This window comes from Lactuca saligna, chromosome 2 (genome assembly GCF_052625555.1).
Source record: "Lactuca saligna cultivar CGN05327 chromosome 2, ASM5262555v1, whole genome shotgun sequence".
NCBI lineage: Eukaryota > Viridiplantae > Streptophyta > Magnoliopsida > Asterales > Asteraceae > Lactuca > Lactuca saligna.
Genome location: NC_136418.1, coordinates 147,507,527 through 147,523,463, shown reverse-complemented (window position 1 = coordinate 147,523,463; position 15,937 = coordinate 147,507,527). Strand labels below are relative to the sequence as shown.

The window sequence follows — 15,937 nt, the reverse complement described above, 5'->3', positions numbered from 1 at the left end:
ACGGGATTGGTGGGAGGAGGTCGGACATGCCATCGGGGATGATGCGGCATTGGATGCCATGACCTGGGCTGATTTCTCTACCAGGTTCAGGGCGGAGTTTACACCGGTCATTGAGGTGCAGCAGTTAGCTAGGGAGTTCCAGGACCTTACCCAGACTACCGAGACAGTGGCGGAGATCACCGCCAAGTTCAGGGAGAGGGCCCTTCTTGTTCCTCAGTATGCAGCCGATGAGGAGATGAAGAAGGCCCGTTATCATGAGATGTTGCGGAGTGACATCCGCATGTTTGTGAGCCGGTCCAGTTGTAAAACGCTGGACGACATGATTGCTAGAGCCAGGAAGAGGGAGATTGATCTCGAGATGGAGAAGAAGAGGAAACCGGAGGCGGTTTCGGGTTCAGGCAGTGTGGGCAAAAAGCCCAAGGTTTCAGATCACAGGTCCAAGGGTCAGCAGAGCCACGGTCGGTGTGGCAAGTGTGGGAGATTGCACGAGGGGGCGTGCAAGGCAGGGAGTTCCGGCTGCTACAAGTGCGGTCGGACTGGGCATTTGAGTAGGGATTGTACGGCCCCTGCTACTACGGTTACAGCATCAGATCTGATTTTCTTTCAGTGCAATCAGAGGGGACATAAAAAGTCCCAGTGTCCCATTTTAGCTGCAGCAAGGAAGGTGGTTGCACCTGCCCCTGCCACCTTGAGGATTACGGATGGCCGGCAGGGCCGATTTGATGCGCCAGTGGCGAAGAGCAGGGCATTTCAGATGACAGCAGAGGAGGCGCGAGCGACTCCTGATGTGGTGACGGGTATGTATCTTTCCTTCATCTTTTAATTGTTATTATATCGTTTGAATATTACTTGATGATATGTTTTATTTAGGGTTGTTCTCGGTGAACAACATCTCTGCTTTGGTATTGTTCGATTCGAGGGCTACCCGATCATTTGTATCGCTTGCGCTTAGCAAGAGATTTAGCAGAGCTCCAGGGGAGCTGGATTGTCTATTAGAGGTTGAGATAGCAGATGATAGGACCGTGAGGGTCGGCAGAGTACATAGAGGGTGTTCCCTTCAGATATTTGATGAGCAGTTTTCAGTGGACCTGGTTCCTATTCCCCTGCGTGGGAATAAAGTTATTGTGGGCATGGATTGGCTAAGCCCCAATGGGGCGGTGATTGATTGTGAGCTTCAGCTAGTGAGGGTTCGCACTCCCAGTGGGGGAGAGATAGTGATTCAGGACGAGAGGCCCCAGCGAGGACCGAACTTTTGTTCCGCCGCAAGGGCGAGGCGCTATGTTCAGCAGGGTTGTGCCGGTTTTGTAGCTTACGTCTTGGATGCCCGGGAGAAAGGCAAGACGACGATTGATGATGTTCCTATTGTTCGTGACTACCCGGATGTGTTTCCCGAGGATTTGCCGGGGATACCTCCAGAGAGGCAGGTTGAGTTCAGGATCGACCTAGTTCCTGGTGCGGCTCCGATAGCCAAAGCACCGTATCGACTTGCTCCCCCTGAGATGCAGGAGTTGTCTACACAGCTTCAGGAGCTGTTAGACAAGGGTTTCATTCGGCCGAGCAGTTCGCCTTGGGGAGCGCCGATCTTATTTGTGAGGAAGAAGGATGGGTCGCATCGTATGTGCATTGATTATCGGGAGTTGAACAAAGTAACGGTGAAGAACCGTTACCCACTTCCGAGGATAGATGACTTGTTTGATCAGCTTCAGGGAGCGTCTTGGTTCTCCAAGATCAATCTACGCTCCGGTTATCATCAGATGAGGGTTAGAAATGAGGATGTACAGAAGACTGCTTTCAGGACCCGGTATGGTCATTATGAGTTCGTGGTGATGCCATTTGGGCTCACCAATGCCCCAGCCGCGTTCATGGATCTCATGAACCGCGTGTGCAGACCGATGCTGGATCGGTCGGTGATAGTATTCATAGATGACATCTTGGTATATTCCAAGACACAGGGGCAGCACGAGGAGCACCTGCGGGAGGTGTTGGAGACTTTGAGGAGGGAAAAACTTTTCGCAAAGTTCTCCAAGTGTGAGTTCTGGTTGCGCGAGGTGTAGTTTCTTGGTCATCTCGTCAACCAGAAGGGTATTTTGGTAGATCCGGCCAAGATTGAGGTCGTGATGCAGTGGGAGGTCCCAAGGTCTCCATCTGAGATTCGGAGCTTCCTAGGGCTGGCAGGGTATTATCGGAGATTTATTCAGGACTTCTCCAAGATAGCAGTGCTGCTCACCCGACTAACCAAGAAGTCGGTGGTTTTTCGTTGGGGGCCTGAGTAGCAGGCGGCGTTCGAGACTCTCAGACAGAGATTGTGCGAGGCTCCGATCCTTACCTTGCCAGAGGGAGTAGAGGACTTCGTAGTCTATTGTGATGCTTCGATCACAGGTATGGGAGCAGTATTGATGCAGCGAGGCCATGTGGTAGCTTATGCCTCGAGACAGTTGAAGCCTCACGAGGCTAATTATCCTACCCACGACTTGGAGCTGGGGGCAGTTGTATTTGCCCTCAAGATTTGGAGACATTACCTTTATGGGGTCCGCTGTACTATATACACGGATCACAAGAGTTTGCGATATCTTATGGATCAGCCGAGTTTGAACATGAGGCAGAGGAGATGGTTGGACGTACTGAAGGACTATGACTGTGAGATCCTTTATCATCCAGGGAAGGCCAATGTGGTGGCCGACGCCCTGAGCCGCAAGGTGTCGACGGCCCCTATCAGAGATCTGTGTATGAGGATGACAATGATCACTCCGTTGTTGGAGCGGATCAAGGAGGCTCAGATGGAGGGCCTCAAGGAGGAGAGGCAGAAGTGTGAGAGGATAGTGGGCCGAGTAGCTTCATTTGATTACGACAGTCGGGGTTTGTTGACGCTTCATGGTAGGGTGTGGGTACCGTACTGGGGTGGGGTACGGCAAGTATTGATGGACGAGGCTCATAAGTCTCGATTTTCTATCCACCCAGGAGCGACGAAGATGTATCGAGATCTTCGACATGATTATTGGTGGCCCTGCATGAAGCGGGACGTCGCTTGGTATGTTGAGAGATGTTTGACCTGCCGGAAGGTCAAGGCTGAGCACCAGAGACCTCACGGCAAGATGCAGCCGTTAGACATTCCCGTGTGAAAATGGGAGGATATCACCATGGATTTTGTCACCAAACTCCCCAGGACCGCACGTGGAGTGGACTCGACATGGATAGTAGTGATCGGTTGACGAATAGTGCTCATTTTATTCCGATTCAAGAGAGTATATCGGCGGAAAAGTTAGCCGATATCTATGTGCGGGAGATTGTGGCACGTCATGGAGTGCCGGTATCGGTGGTGTCAGACCGAGATGTTCGTTTCACGTCCAGATTCTGGAAGCGGTTCCACGACGAGTTGGGTACTCGTCTCCATTTCAGCACCGCTTTCCACCCTCAGACTGACGGGCAGAGCGAGAGGACGATTCAGACTCTTGAGGACATGCTTAGGGCATGTGTTCTAGATTTTGGGGGCAGTTGGGATACGTATCTTCCGTTAGCGGAATTCTCGTATAACAACAGTTATCATGCGAGCATTGATCGACCTCCTTTTGAGATGTTATATGGCAGGAAGTGCAGGACCCCGATTTGTTGGGGCGAGGTCGGTCAGCGAGTCATAGGGAGCACCGAAGTGGTGCTCAAGACGACTGAGTTGATCCAGCAGGTCCGTAGTAGGCTGCAGACTGCGCAGAGTCGGCAGAAGAGCTACGCCGACAGGAGGCGTTCGAACTTGGAGTTCCAGGTCGGAGATATGGTTCTTCTGAAAGTCTCACCTTGGAAAGGTGTCATCAGGTTCCGGAAGAGGGGCAAATTGGGCCCCAGATTTATTGGTCCTTTCAGGGTTTTGGCCCGGGTGGGTCGGGTTGCTTATCGATTGGATCTTCCCGAGGAGCTTAGTCAGATACACAACACCTTCCACGTGTCGCAGTTAAGGAAGTGTTTGGTGGATGAGACAGCAGTCGTTCCCCTAGAGGACATTCAGGTTGATAGCGGCCTGAGTTATATTGAGAGGCCGGTCGCGATTCTGGAACGAAAGATCAAGACCTTGAGGAACAAGGTAATTCAGCTAGTGAAGGTGCAGTGGCAGCACCGGAAGGGGTCTGAATGGACGTGGGAGGCTGAGGAGGAGATGAGAGCGCACTACCCGGAGATATTTGCAGATCCAGCCGAAGCAGACTTCGAGGACGAAGTCTGAGACAATTGGGGGAGAATTGTAACGACCCGTTCCCGGTATGTTAATTCATTGGTAATTGTTGTAAGTTTTGCAAGAGGGACTCGGCGAGTTCATAGCCTGACTCGCCGAGTAGGGTCGCGACTTCGAGCACGCGTGAGCCGGGGACTCGGCGAGTCCATATCCCTGACTCGGTGAGTCCATCCGTCTGGGTGAAACCCTAAATCCCCGGGTTGCCCACTATTTAAGTCACCTTATAGCCCCATTCTCGCCTCCCTCACCCTGAGAACACTGTGAGAAAGAACCCTAATCCACCCTTGTGTGAGCTAAGTGTTTTGTGCCATTTTGTGAAGGTTTGAAGAAGGAGCAAGGAGAAGAGGTGTAGTGCAAAGATCCAAGGGCAAATCTGAGTTATTTGAGGTATTTTCGGATTTCCCCTCTTGTTATATGCTTTAAACCTCCATTAGAGCTCTCCTAGGATCTAGTTGATGCTTGTTCCAAGCCTTATGTTTGCATGAATGCCTTAATAAGTCGAGATATCTTTAGATCTGAATGATTGGGTGTTGTAGAGCCCAGATCTACTGCCTTTTTGGAGTTACTTTGCATATTAACCATAGATCTACCCATTTTATGCATCTTTTAGCCTTATTTCCCTTATTCATGAGGTTGTACACGTAAAGTTGGAAACTTTACGTGGTAAATCAGCTTATTGGACTCAAATCTATCAATGGTATGTGTTGGATTCAAGCAAAATCGAGTAAAAATCAGTTGCATGGCGGCAACTCGGCAGTCGGGAAGAACGACTCGGCGAGTTGGGTCGCGAGTTCCCGATTCCTTCATTTTTATCAGTGTCGAGTGGATCCAGTGAGTTAGAGAGTGGACTCAGCGATTTGAGAGTAGACTCAGTGATGGAGGGACTCGGCGATTTGTTCATACAACTCGGCGAGTCCGAGGCAATCTTCTTAAGATCAAGAACAACTCGTCGAGTGTGTTCATACGGCTCGGCGAGTCGGATGAAGATTGTCTGAGTTCTTGGATCAAGTGGGTACTCATCGAGTCGATGCCACACTCGACGAGTAGCAGCGTGTAGAACTGAGAAGTGAGAGTAGGACTCGGCGAGTTGGGCGGCCCAACTCGGCGAGTCAGCCCAAAAGAGAGTTGACTTTGACCAAGGGTAAAAGAGTCATTTTACCCCAAGCACAGTGTTTAGTATTTGATTGAGTGTGTTTATGGACTTGTAGCCGAGGAGATTCAGGAGCAGCAACCGTTAGCTTCCCGAGCCACACACTCAGCAGCCAGCTTACGAGGTGAGTTTCCTTCCAGTAGGAACGGGTCTAAGGCCACAATGCTGGCCCGTTCAGTTAGCAGTAGTTTCCGGATTTAGGTCCGATGCAGTAGCTAGTACGTTTGATGCCTTCGTGGCTCGAACAGGATTTGTGTGCTATGTTTTATGCGTTAAGTGTTATGTGTTCCGGGCTACGGCCCGATGTAGTATGTCGTATATGTGTTCATGCTAGTTGATGTGTTATGCTATGCCATGTTCAGTCAGTCAGTTCCGGACTTCGGTCCGATGCAGGGGACAAGGTCCCAGTCGGTTCCGGACTTCGGTCCGATGTAGTTAGTTCCGGACTCCGGTCCGATGCAGGGGACAAGGTCCCAGTCAGTTCCGGACTTCGGTCCGATGCAGTTAGTTCCGGACTTTGGTCTGATGCAGGGGACAAGGTCCCAGTCAGTTCCGGACTTCGGTCCGATGCAGTTTTCGGGCTTCGGCCCGATGCAGTGGGCGAGGCCCAATATGTGTTTATATGTTATTGTATGGTATGTGGTAGTTTGGGGGAGCTCACTAAGCTTCGTGCTTACAGTTTCAGTTTTGGTTTCAGGTACTTCCGCAAGCAAAGGGAAGAGCTCGGGGTGATAGCATCGCACACACCACAGCTTAGCTTTTATCCTGGGGATGGTTTTAGTTGTTTTGGATTTGATATAGTATGATACAGTTTTCCGCACAGTATTTTATTATGATTTGGGATACATAGCGTATGTTTTTATGTTATGATACTCATATTATGGTTTTGATTATATTGAAAAACGAAATTTTTAGGTCGTATTTTTGGGTCGTTTCAGCCAACCTCCTCAAATCGTATGGATCAAGTCTTATTTATATTTTCTATATTATCCGCGCTCATGTCGTGAGCAAGTAAGTCTCACGTCATGAGCTTAATATTTGTCTGTGTTTGACAAGGATTCTTCTATGCACTACTCATCTTCTGGAATGTTCTAACTCACATCGTGAGCCTTCAATACTCACAACGTGAGTACGTGTTTTTGTTGGATTTTTATTCTTTCAAGTCTTCATCCTCCAAAGTTCCATTCTTTGACGCTTTTAGTCTATTTTATTCAATATGTCTTCTATTTGGCTGCAAAATACAATTTAACCTTATACGTATCACTATTCCATGCAAATGACCAAAATATTAATTCAAATGTACTTAAATATTTCCTAAAAACAAGTATAGATATGACAATATCAGGTTGCTTAAGCCTTAAGCAGTAAATTAGGGTTTCCTCCAGAAAACCCTAGCAGTCCACATCTATATAAAGACCTCATAATGGTATTTTTGACCAATGATTGTGTATTAGATACCCTAGCCGAAATTCTAAGTGTATCCTTCGTCCTCCTATCATCCTTTTGTTAGTAGTGTTTGTGAGTCATTAGAGGTGCAACATTTGGGACACTAAGCTTTCAAAAGTCAAGGATTTATAATGAGTTCTTGTTATTGCCATTTAACAAGTAAGGTAATCATGAAAACCCTTTTGTTATATGATTTTTCGAAATTGTATGCTAGATTTAGGGTTTATTGCTTGGGTATTCAATTTGTACGTTCAATTAGTGAAAAACTTAGATCCAGAGCAATTAGGGTTGCATGAACACATAGGTTGTTGTTATGCTCAAAACCAATCATATTAATGATCATAATGTTTTTTGTTCATACTTTTTTTTGAATCATATTGTTTTTGGATCAAAAAGTTTTGAATCGATGTATTTTAAATCAAATCATATTTGTATCACATAATTTTGAATCAATAATATATTAAATTAAATAACATTTTTTTCAAAAAATTATGGATCCTTATATATTTTAAATCATTTAATTTTGAATCATAAAAGATATAATTAAAGATTATAAAATATTTTTGTTTTTATTTTTTTTGTCTTATTTTTTGATTTTCTAAACTAAATATCGGTTTGAGTTTTTAATGTTTAACAATTATAAAATTTTGAATAAGAAGAATATTAACGATCATAATATTTTGCGTTCATATTTTTTTGAATCATATTATTTTTGGATCATAAAATTTGAATCATAGTATTTTGAATCAAATCATATTTGAATAACATGATTTTAGATCAATAATACATTCAATTAAATATAGTTTTTGTTCAAAAAAATTACAAGTCGTTATATATTTTGAATCATAAAAGATATAATTAATGATTATAAAATATTTGAGTTTAAAAATTTTAGATGATAACAAATTAAGGATCATAAACAAGATGAAGCAAAAGTTTTTTTTGAATTATAAATATTTTGAATAATCAAATTTTGGAACATATTATGTTCAATATTTAAAAAAAAAAATTAATAATTCTTAAAATTAAAAATAAATACTTCAAAAACTTATTTTTGAAAAATTCTCTTTACAAAGTCACCAGTATATTGAGTTGAAGTATCTTTTAAATTTTTATGATTTTTGGAGAAATTTTTTTCTCTAGGTTTTTTTATAAAAAAAATAATAAAATGTTTTTTTTTTTTTTTTCAAATTTTCATAATTGTGCTCATTTTGTAGAATATTACATTTTAAAAACTTTGGTTTTTTCAAATTTTTTATTTCAAAAAAAAAACTTATGACAAAAAACGATGTGAATGGAAACCCCCCACCATATGAGGGATTGATGTGTGAGAGAGAGAGAGAGAGAAAATATGAAAGGGGCGAGGATGTATGCTTGAAGGGTTTTTTTTTTTTTTTTTTTTTATTCTTTTTTGTATTTCTCTTTCTTTTTATTAATTTAATCTCCAAATAAATAATTTTATTGGAAAATATCGAAATCTTGAACATACTTACAAGAACGTCATATCATCTCGCGAGATATCGATAATAAATAAAATCAAATATCCACCTTTTATTTTTTTAATCCTACAACAAAGATTTATTTTCGCAGCCCCCACTTATTTTTCATTTCAATGTGTAGCTACATTATGAATGAAAAAAGAGATGCATAATCTTTTATTGGTTTTTCTTTTATTGGTTTTGCGGCCTTGGATACGTTCTTTGATATGGAAGAAACTGGAGTTTGCCTTGCGTGGGCTGTATGGATATATTATCACTCTCAATTATTTGACATGAAAGAAACTAGAGTTTGCCTTGTGTAGGCTGCATGAATATATTATCACTCTCAATTCTACCTTCCCCTTTGGGTTCATATAGATATTCAGTATTTAGGCTAGTCGGAGTGGCAACACTACTAATACCTTGCCACATCACATTTTTGGGTGCCATGTCATTTTTCTCTTTTAGCATCTCATACTTAGCATGTGGTAGGGAGTGGTAACACTTCTAGCATTTTTTTTTTCATTTTCAAATTTAGTTAAATATTATAACCATCAAACCATTTATACGATTTCAGATGCAATGAGTTAGAGAGGAGCTTCAATCTATACCATTTAAAAATGTTGCAAGAAGCATCAAAATAATGATTTTGTCACTTAGGCATTTTACCAAACACTTGATGTACATATTGACATATATACTTTTAAGCAATTTCATCTCATTGAAACCCATTTAATCATAGAACATCAACATATATGGGTTCCAATCATCATTGAAACTCATTTAAAGTTCAGACCAGTCTAATTAAAAGCAAAATAGGAGTCTCTAAATTTGCAAGTAAAAGAACAAACATATTAGTGCTACATTGGAAACAAGTTCAGCTGGTTAAAGCCTCGAATTGAATCGATCAATGTTGAAACAGGAGGTGGGTGGTTGAGAAAATGGCGAATCTAGGGTTCCAAGCTCAGTTTAAGTTGAAATAACGTTTAAGGTAAGGTATTTACAGAAAAAAACCTTCAACAACCTCTTGAAACCGGAGGCGGGCGGCTGAGAAAATGGCGAATCTAGGGCTCCCGCTTCTCTCTCCTCTCGCTACCTCTATAGCGTCTTCAATAAATTGTATACATTATTTGTATACGATTGATTATGTTGAAAACATAAATGATTCATCTGCTCATTGAAAAAATTTATAACAAAAGTTTATTAATTAACATGATCTTTGAAAAAAATATATCCATTAGCTTTTCTAGTTTTCAAAAGAATTTTGATTTGAAAATTTTGAAAAATTTGTTTCACATGTAGGGATGCAAACGAGTCAAGCTACTCGTGAGTTACTTGGGATCGACTCGTTAAAAGCTTTATTCGAAACTGATTTTAAACAAGCCCACGCTAAGTGCAAGCTTAATATTAAGCTCGTTTATTAAATGAGCTCGAGCTTAGCCTATGTCACTAAGTTCGATTAGGCTCGCGAGCCTAAACGGGCCTATATATAATATAGTTTCCTATTATTTTTATATATATTAAAATAAAACATATTTAGAGAATTAGGGATTTAGTGTATTAGTAAATGAGCTTGAATCGAGCTTAAGCTTATTTGGATAAGCTAGACAGAAAATGAGTCGAGCTCGAGTCTGAGTTGAGCTAGTCTAATTCTTTACGAGCTCGAGACGAGCTTAATACAAGAAAGCTCGAAGGGAGTCGAGCCCGGGCTTGAACCTTGTATAACTTAAACGAGCCCGAGCTGAGTCTGATCAGGCGCAGACTCGACTCGACTCGTTTGCACCTTTATTCACGGGTTATGGATTGTAAACATTTTAGAAGTATTTTAGAAGGATCGTGGTACTTTTTTATAAATGATTTTCATATTTTTGAACCACAAACACTATAAGATTTTTGTGTTTTATATATGATTATTTATTACAAAATGGTTATATATATATATATATATATATATATATATATATATATATATATATATATATAATTAAAATGAAATAAAAAATATCTTTAGTTTTTATTTAAAAAATGACATGATAATATATATATATATATATATATATATATATATATATATATATATATATATATATTATCATGTCATTTTTTAAATAAAAACTAAAGATATTTTTTATTTCATTTTAATTGTATTTAGAGACTTCATATTACTTTAATGAATTGAATAATTTATTTCAGCTAGTAATTTTGAAACAATAAGTAAAAGTTTATTTTCTTATCCTGAAACATATATAATATATTTTTGATGAACATTAAAATATAATTATAGTTAATTTATGTAATAGTATATTTATATAATTTTAAAAAAATTATATCAATTTAGATGAAATGTCATATTAACCAACGAACTTGTCACTCTTATTTTAAAAAGTCATCTAATTTTTTTTTGTATATAACGGGAATGAAGTATAAAGTGACCGGTTTAAATGGTTTTTTTACCCTCTATAATAAGTGTGTATTGTTATGGGAGCCACAAGGAAGACCCATCACAAAGACTCTGCTTCCACACGACTGCATGAACTGTCGGTGCCATCTTCTGCTACCTCTTTCTTCCATCTCCTTCAACTATTCTATCTACCTGCAAGGTTGCCTCCCTCTCTGTCACACAAATGGGTTTTCTTGTTTTGCAGTTCCAATCATGATGTGTGGTTTAACCTTTGGGATAAGCTTCTTAATCCTTGTTCTCAAATGTATTTCGTTGATTCTTCCTATAAATGGTTTTAAAATTTTGATTTGTGTGAATTTGGGGTTACGTGAACTGACTCGTATCGCACATCCTTTGAGTATCATTTTATATGCTGAATCCCTTTGAATTTTATAGTAATTCCATTATTTTTTGCTTAATTGCAATATTTGTACAAAGGTAGACGTGTAAATGTTCGATCACTCCAGTATTCATCATCATATCACGAAAATAAGTCATCCACTTCTGAACTATGAATTTAATGTCGTCATTATTTAGTTGTTTTAATTGTTTTAAAGTTGAATCCACCTAATAGTTTTTCTCAAAGCGCCTATAATCGACATAAAATGCTTCAGATTACTCATATACCAAGCTCCATTTTAATTGTTGCTAACAGTTTAATGGTGCACCCCTGTTCTAGGGTTTCCAGATGAACAAGCCATGGTGGAGGAAGCAGAAAAAAAATCAGATGGCTTTTCAAATTTGTCTTTGCTGGAATTGCAACAATTGGTGGATACCATATCTTTCCATACTTAGTTATCTAATTTCTTAAAATCATTCATCAATTATTTTAGGCAAGATTTTAACAACGGATTTTTAGGTGATAATTTGATACACCGGTTTGTGTCACTTCTAGCTGTGAGTTCCAATCTGCAAAGGATTACACCGCCAACAACACTGTTGAAGGGAAAGATATTGCTATTGGAAATATAAGGAAGATATAGTTGGAATTTAATTATATTATATATGTGGAAAATGATGTGCCTTACATTTTATCGGGTTACTCGGTCATTTCTTCAATAATAACGTTTTAAACCATTGATAATGCACTTCATTTCCATTATGTACAAAAAAATAAATTGGATGACCTTTTAAAACAAAAGTGACAAATTCATTTAAATATATAATTATAGATAGGAGATGAGATGATTGAATCATTAATTTATATCAATTTTTTTAGAACATCTTACATCAACTATTCTATTTTTAAATTTATATATCACATTTCAAATACTTAACTCTCAATCAATACCAAATAGATGATGAATGTAGTTAGGGATGTTATTTGAGTCGAAATCAGACCGAACCGATCGAACAACCCGAAAACCGAATAAAGTTAATTGCATGAACCAAAACCGAACCGATTAACCAATACAGGTTCGGTTTGGTTTGCGTATTAATCGGTTCAGTTTGCGTATTACTTGAATAACATGTGCATGATGATTAAGGACCTAATACAACCGGAAAAAAACCGAATAAACTGTATTATGATTTTCTAACCTGAATAACCCGAATAATAGAATAATATTGTACTTTTATACATCAACATAAAACATTCAAAAGACTAACATTACATAATAACACATTGAAAGAATAACATTTACATATTAGATTAACATAATTAGAATTAATTTCATACTTGAGTTTCTTGAGTTGAAGCCTAATTTTCCGTTACTAGATAAAGTAGGAATTCGTGAATCCTTAGAGATAATAGGAAGAGTCGATCTTTGAAAGTCTAAAACATGAGAAAAGATCGACAAAAGTAATTTTGAGTTTGAAAATAGTTTAGAAGATTGGTCAATTTTGAAACGATAAGAACGAGCTTATGTTTTTTTCTTCTTCTCCTATTATTAACATCGATGACAGAAGTGTGAATTGTGATTTTGATTTATGTCAATCAGAGAAAGAGGACGAGTAATGCTTATTCGGATCGGATATTTAGAACCGAATAAAACTCTTATTTAGGTAACCCGGACTGAATAATCTGAAAACTGAATAAACATGATATAGATACCCGAAATCCGTATCAAATTGTTTATTCAGGCTTAATTCGGTTCGGTTCGGATTTTTGAGCCAAATTTAGTTTGAAAAAAAAAATGTAGTAAAAATAAACAAAGAAGTCAAAAAAGAATATAAAAGGAAAAGAAAAAGGAAAAAAAAGTGTATACAGGAAAATCAAAAGAAAGGGTTGCGATCTGATTCTGAGGTCGTGTTCTTGATTATAACACCCGTTTGATGGCCGTAAGGCCTTCTCTGCACTTCATCGCCTCCTCAATCAACATCGCCAAATTCCCCCTTTCTTCCATTTCACCATCGTCAACCACACTACTCCTCCGTCACATCGCATCTGCGACTCCACCTCAACAACACCACCGAAAGCAAAAGCACAAACACAACTATCCTCATCAAAACCCCCTCCGTCAGCTGCCTACGTCACTTCCACCTCTACCTCCACCCCGATCTTACAGCCTCCGGCCGAAGGTGTCTCTGCAGGAAACCCTGGCGCAAAAGATCGGAAAAGCTATCCGCCGTCCCGGCGCACCCTCCAAGGCTAGGGTTTATACCGATATTAACGTTATCCGGCCTAAGGAGTACTGGGATTATGAGTCGTTGACCGTTCAATGGGGGTTAGTGCTCTCTTATGACTTCACCTATCATTTCTATGTTTTTCTTTTTGTTGCATAATTTCGTGTGATTTTGATTATCTTACAGGGAACAGGACAATTACGAGGTGGTGAGGAAGGTTGGGAGGGGGAAATACAGTGAAGTTTTTGAGGGATTTCATTGTACTAATGACGAGAAGTGTATTATCAAAATACTCAAACCTGTTAAGAAGAAGAAGGTTAGCCAATTTCTTGATTGTATGCTTGTCATCCAAGTTTATATCCTGTAGATTATACACTCTTGTTCGACTACTGTATGCGTAATTTTTACACATTAATAACGCGAACATAGATAAACTTTATCCACAAGGAGACTGGGAAACCTGTACTCTTGCTCACCTAAGATCGAGGTCACCTGATAATACTAATTTGAAATTCTGCTGAACATCTTCATAGAGGAGATCAACTGATCAAGTGATTCATTACTTCTACTTGTGATGTTCCTTTCACTTTTCCTCTTTCCATAATGCAGTATCTACCAAATATACATTCTGTTTTATCATTGATGATTCATACTTTTGTGAGTGCAGATCAAGAGGGAGATCAAAATCCTACAAAACCTTTGTGGTGGGCCAAATATTGTGAAATTACTGGATATTGTTAGAGATCAACAATCAAAGACACCAAGTCTAATATTTGAATATGTGAACAACACCGATTTCAAAGTGCTCTATCCAACACTTTCTGATGTTGATATCCGCTATTATATATATGAACTTTTGAAGGTAAACACCTCAAGTATTTGCTTCTTTTGTTAATGATTTGCTAAGTGGGATACACATGAGCTCTCATTTTGCTACTTTTTTAACATTTCATGTTTTTAATATTTCAAAGTAGTTCTTATATCCGTTGATTATGTGTAGGCATTAGATTATTGCCACTCTCAAGGCATCATGCATCGAGACGTGAAACCCCACAATGTGATGATTGATCATGAAAAACGCAACCTTCGTCTCATAGATTGGGGCCTCGCTGAGTTTTATCACCCAGGAAAAGAATATAACGTTCGTGTAGCTTCTAGGTCTCTCTCTCTCTCTCTCTCTCTTTATCTTTCTCCTTCAATTCTAATTTCTTTTCCACATTTTTTAATTAACAAAAAATCTCACTCGCTTTTACGGTTTTACCCTCTAACCTCAGATACTTCAAAGGTCCCGAACTCCTAGTCGATTTGCAAGATTATGATTACTCATTAGACTTATGGAGCCTCGGCTGCATGTTCGCTGGAATGGTAGTTAACTAGTTGTATTATAAAGTTTTATTAAATTATTTTATTTAATAAGTTTTTTTAATTCATTCCCCGTATTTTATCCTACAGATTTTCCGCAAGGAACCATTCTTCTATGGACACGACAATTATGATCAGCTCGTGAAAATTGCCAAGGTATGCTTTATGTTTTGTGTACGTAACATAAATATAAATTTGTTTTTTAATTTAAATTTAAATTTTGTTGGATAGGTGTTGGGGACAGATGAATTAAATACTTATCTACAGAGGTATCGCTTAGAGCTAGATCCACATCTTACTGCGCTTGTTGGAAGGTATATCATATATTGTAGCTATCTATATCTATACATACTTTACTAATAATAATTCTATTTCTATTTCTATGGGTGTAGGCATAGTAGGAAACCATGGACAAAGTTCATTAATTCTGATAACCAACATTTAGCTCTTCCCGAGGTAAATATGTGTATACTCTAATATTATTTGAAATTAAATATTATTCATTTTTTTTTTTTTTTTTTTTTTTGGTTTTGAGTAGGCGGTTGACTTTCTTGACAAGTTGCTTCGGTATGATCATCAAGAAAGGCCGACTGCTAAAGAAGCAATGGTAAGTGTTTTACTTTTTAGTCATTTATTAAAAATAATGGAAATGGATTTAATTACATTTTTTGATATAAATTACAGGCACATCCGTATTTCTACCCGATAAGGAATGCGGAAACCAGTAGGACACGTGCATAGTGGGGAAGAATGAAAACTAAGCAATTGGTATTTTTGACCTTCCTTCCATTCAATGTTATATGACTCACTAATATTTGTACTTTTTTTAAAAAAAAAAAAAAGTATGTTTCTGTTGTTTATTTTGTTTTTTTACTTTGAAGGGATAATATTGTGTGTGTGTGTGTGTTTGTGTAACTGTATTTTTTAAGTTCGGTTTTTCTTTGAATCTAGTATGTGAAAAATGTACTTGTTGTAGGGGGGCATTTCAGTCTAGGTTCGTCACATTTTCTTATGGTTCTTTGATCATTGTACGATAAATGACATTAGTAAATTAAAAAAAAAGTAATTTTGTAAGTCATTTGCTCAGTGTCTACGAGGCTTTTTCTATTTTACACGTACATAGAATCTATTATTAGTATTTATTATTATTGTTATTATTAAAAAAATATATAAAATAAACCTTCCATGTTCCATCCCACTTTTGTTTGCCTTCTCATGTTTACTAGATTCTCCAAACATACCTAGATCGATTGTAATCAAAACCAATTCAAAAAGAG

General features: G+C 38.7%; 1 protein-coding gene across 1 annotated transcript; it reads left to right on the top strand.

Moving 5' to 3' along the window:
• Nucleotides 1-12,934: 12,934 nt before the first annotated feature.
• LOC145031989 (casein kinase II subunit alpha-like) lies at nt 12,935-15,606 on the top strand. The gene is made up of 10 exons (XM_078980650.1): nt 12,935-13,399; nt 13,485-13,614; nt 13,966-14,160; nt 14,299-14,456; nt 14,573-14,663; nt 14,751-14,816; nt 14,892-14,974; nt 15,053-15,116; nt 15,199-15,267; nt 15,345-15,606. Exons 1-10 carry the CDS (start codon nt 13,008-13,010, stop codon nt 15,399-15,401), a joined length of 1,305 nt encoding a protein of 434 aa, XP_078836776.1. The 5' UTR covers nt 12,935-13,007; the 3' UTR covers nt 15,402-15,606.
• Nucleotides 15,607-15,937: the final 331 nt, after the last annotated feature.

What these genes read in the sequence shown, in the direction of transcription:
- LOC145031989 (XM_078980650.1), top strand. Translation starts at nt 13,008, where the DNA reads ATGGCCGTAAGGCCTTCTCTGCACTTCATCGCCTCCTCAATCAACATC. An exon ending in AACCTGTTAAGAAGAAGAAG is followed by an intron (nt 13,615 to 13,965) that starts GTTAGCCAATTT and finishes TTGTGAGTGCAG; the next exon opens with ATCAAGAGGGAGATCAAAAT. An exon ending in CTTACTGCGCTTGTTGGAAG is followed by an intron (nt 14,975 to 15,052) that starts GTATATCATATA and finishes CTATGGGTGTAG; the next exon opens with GCATAGTAGGAAACCATGGA.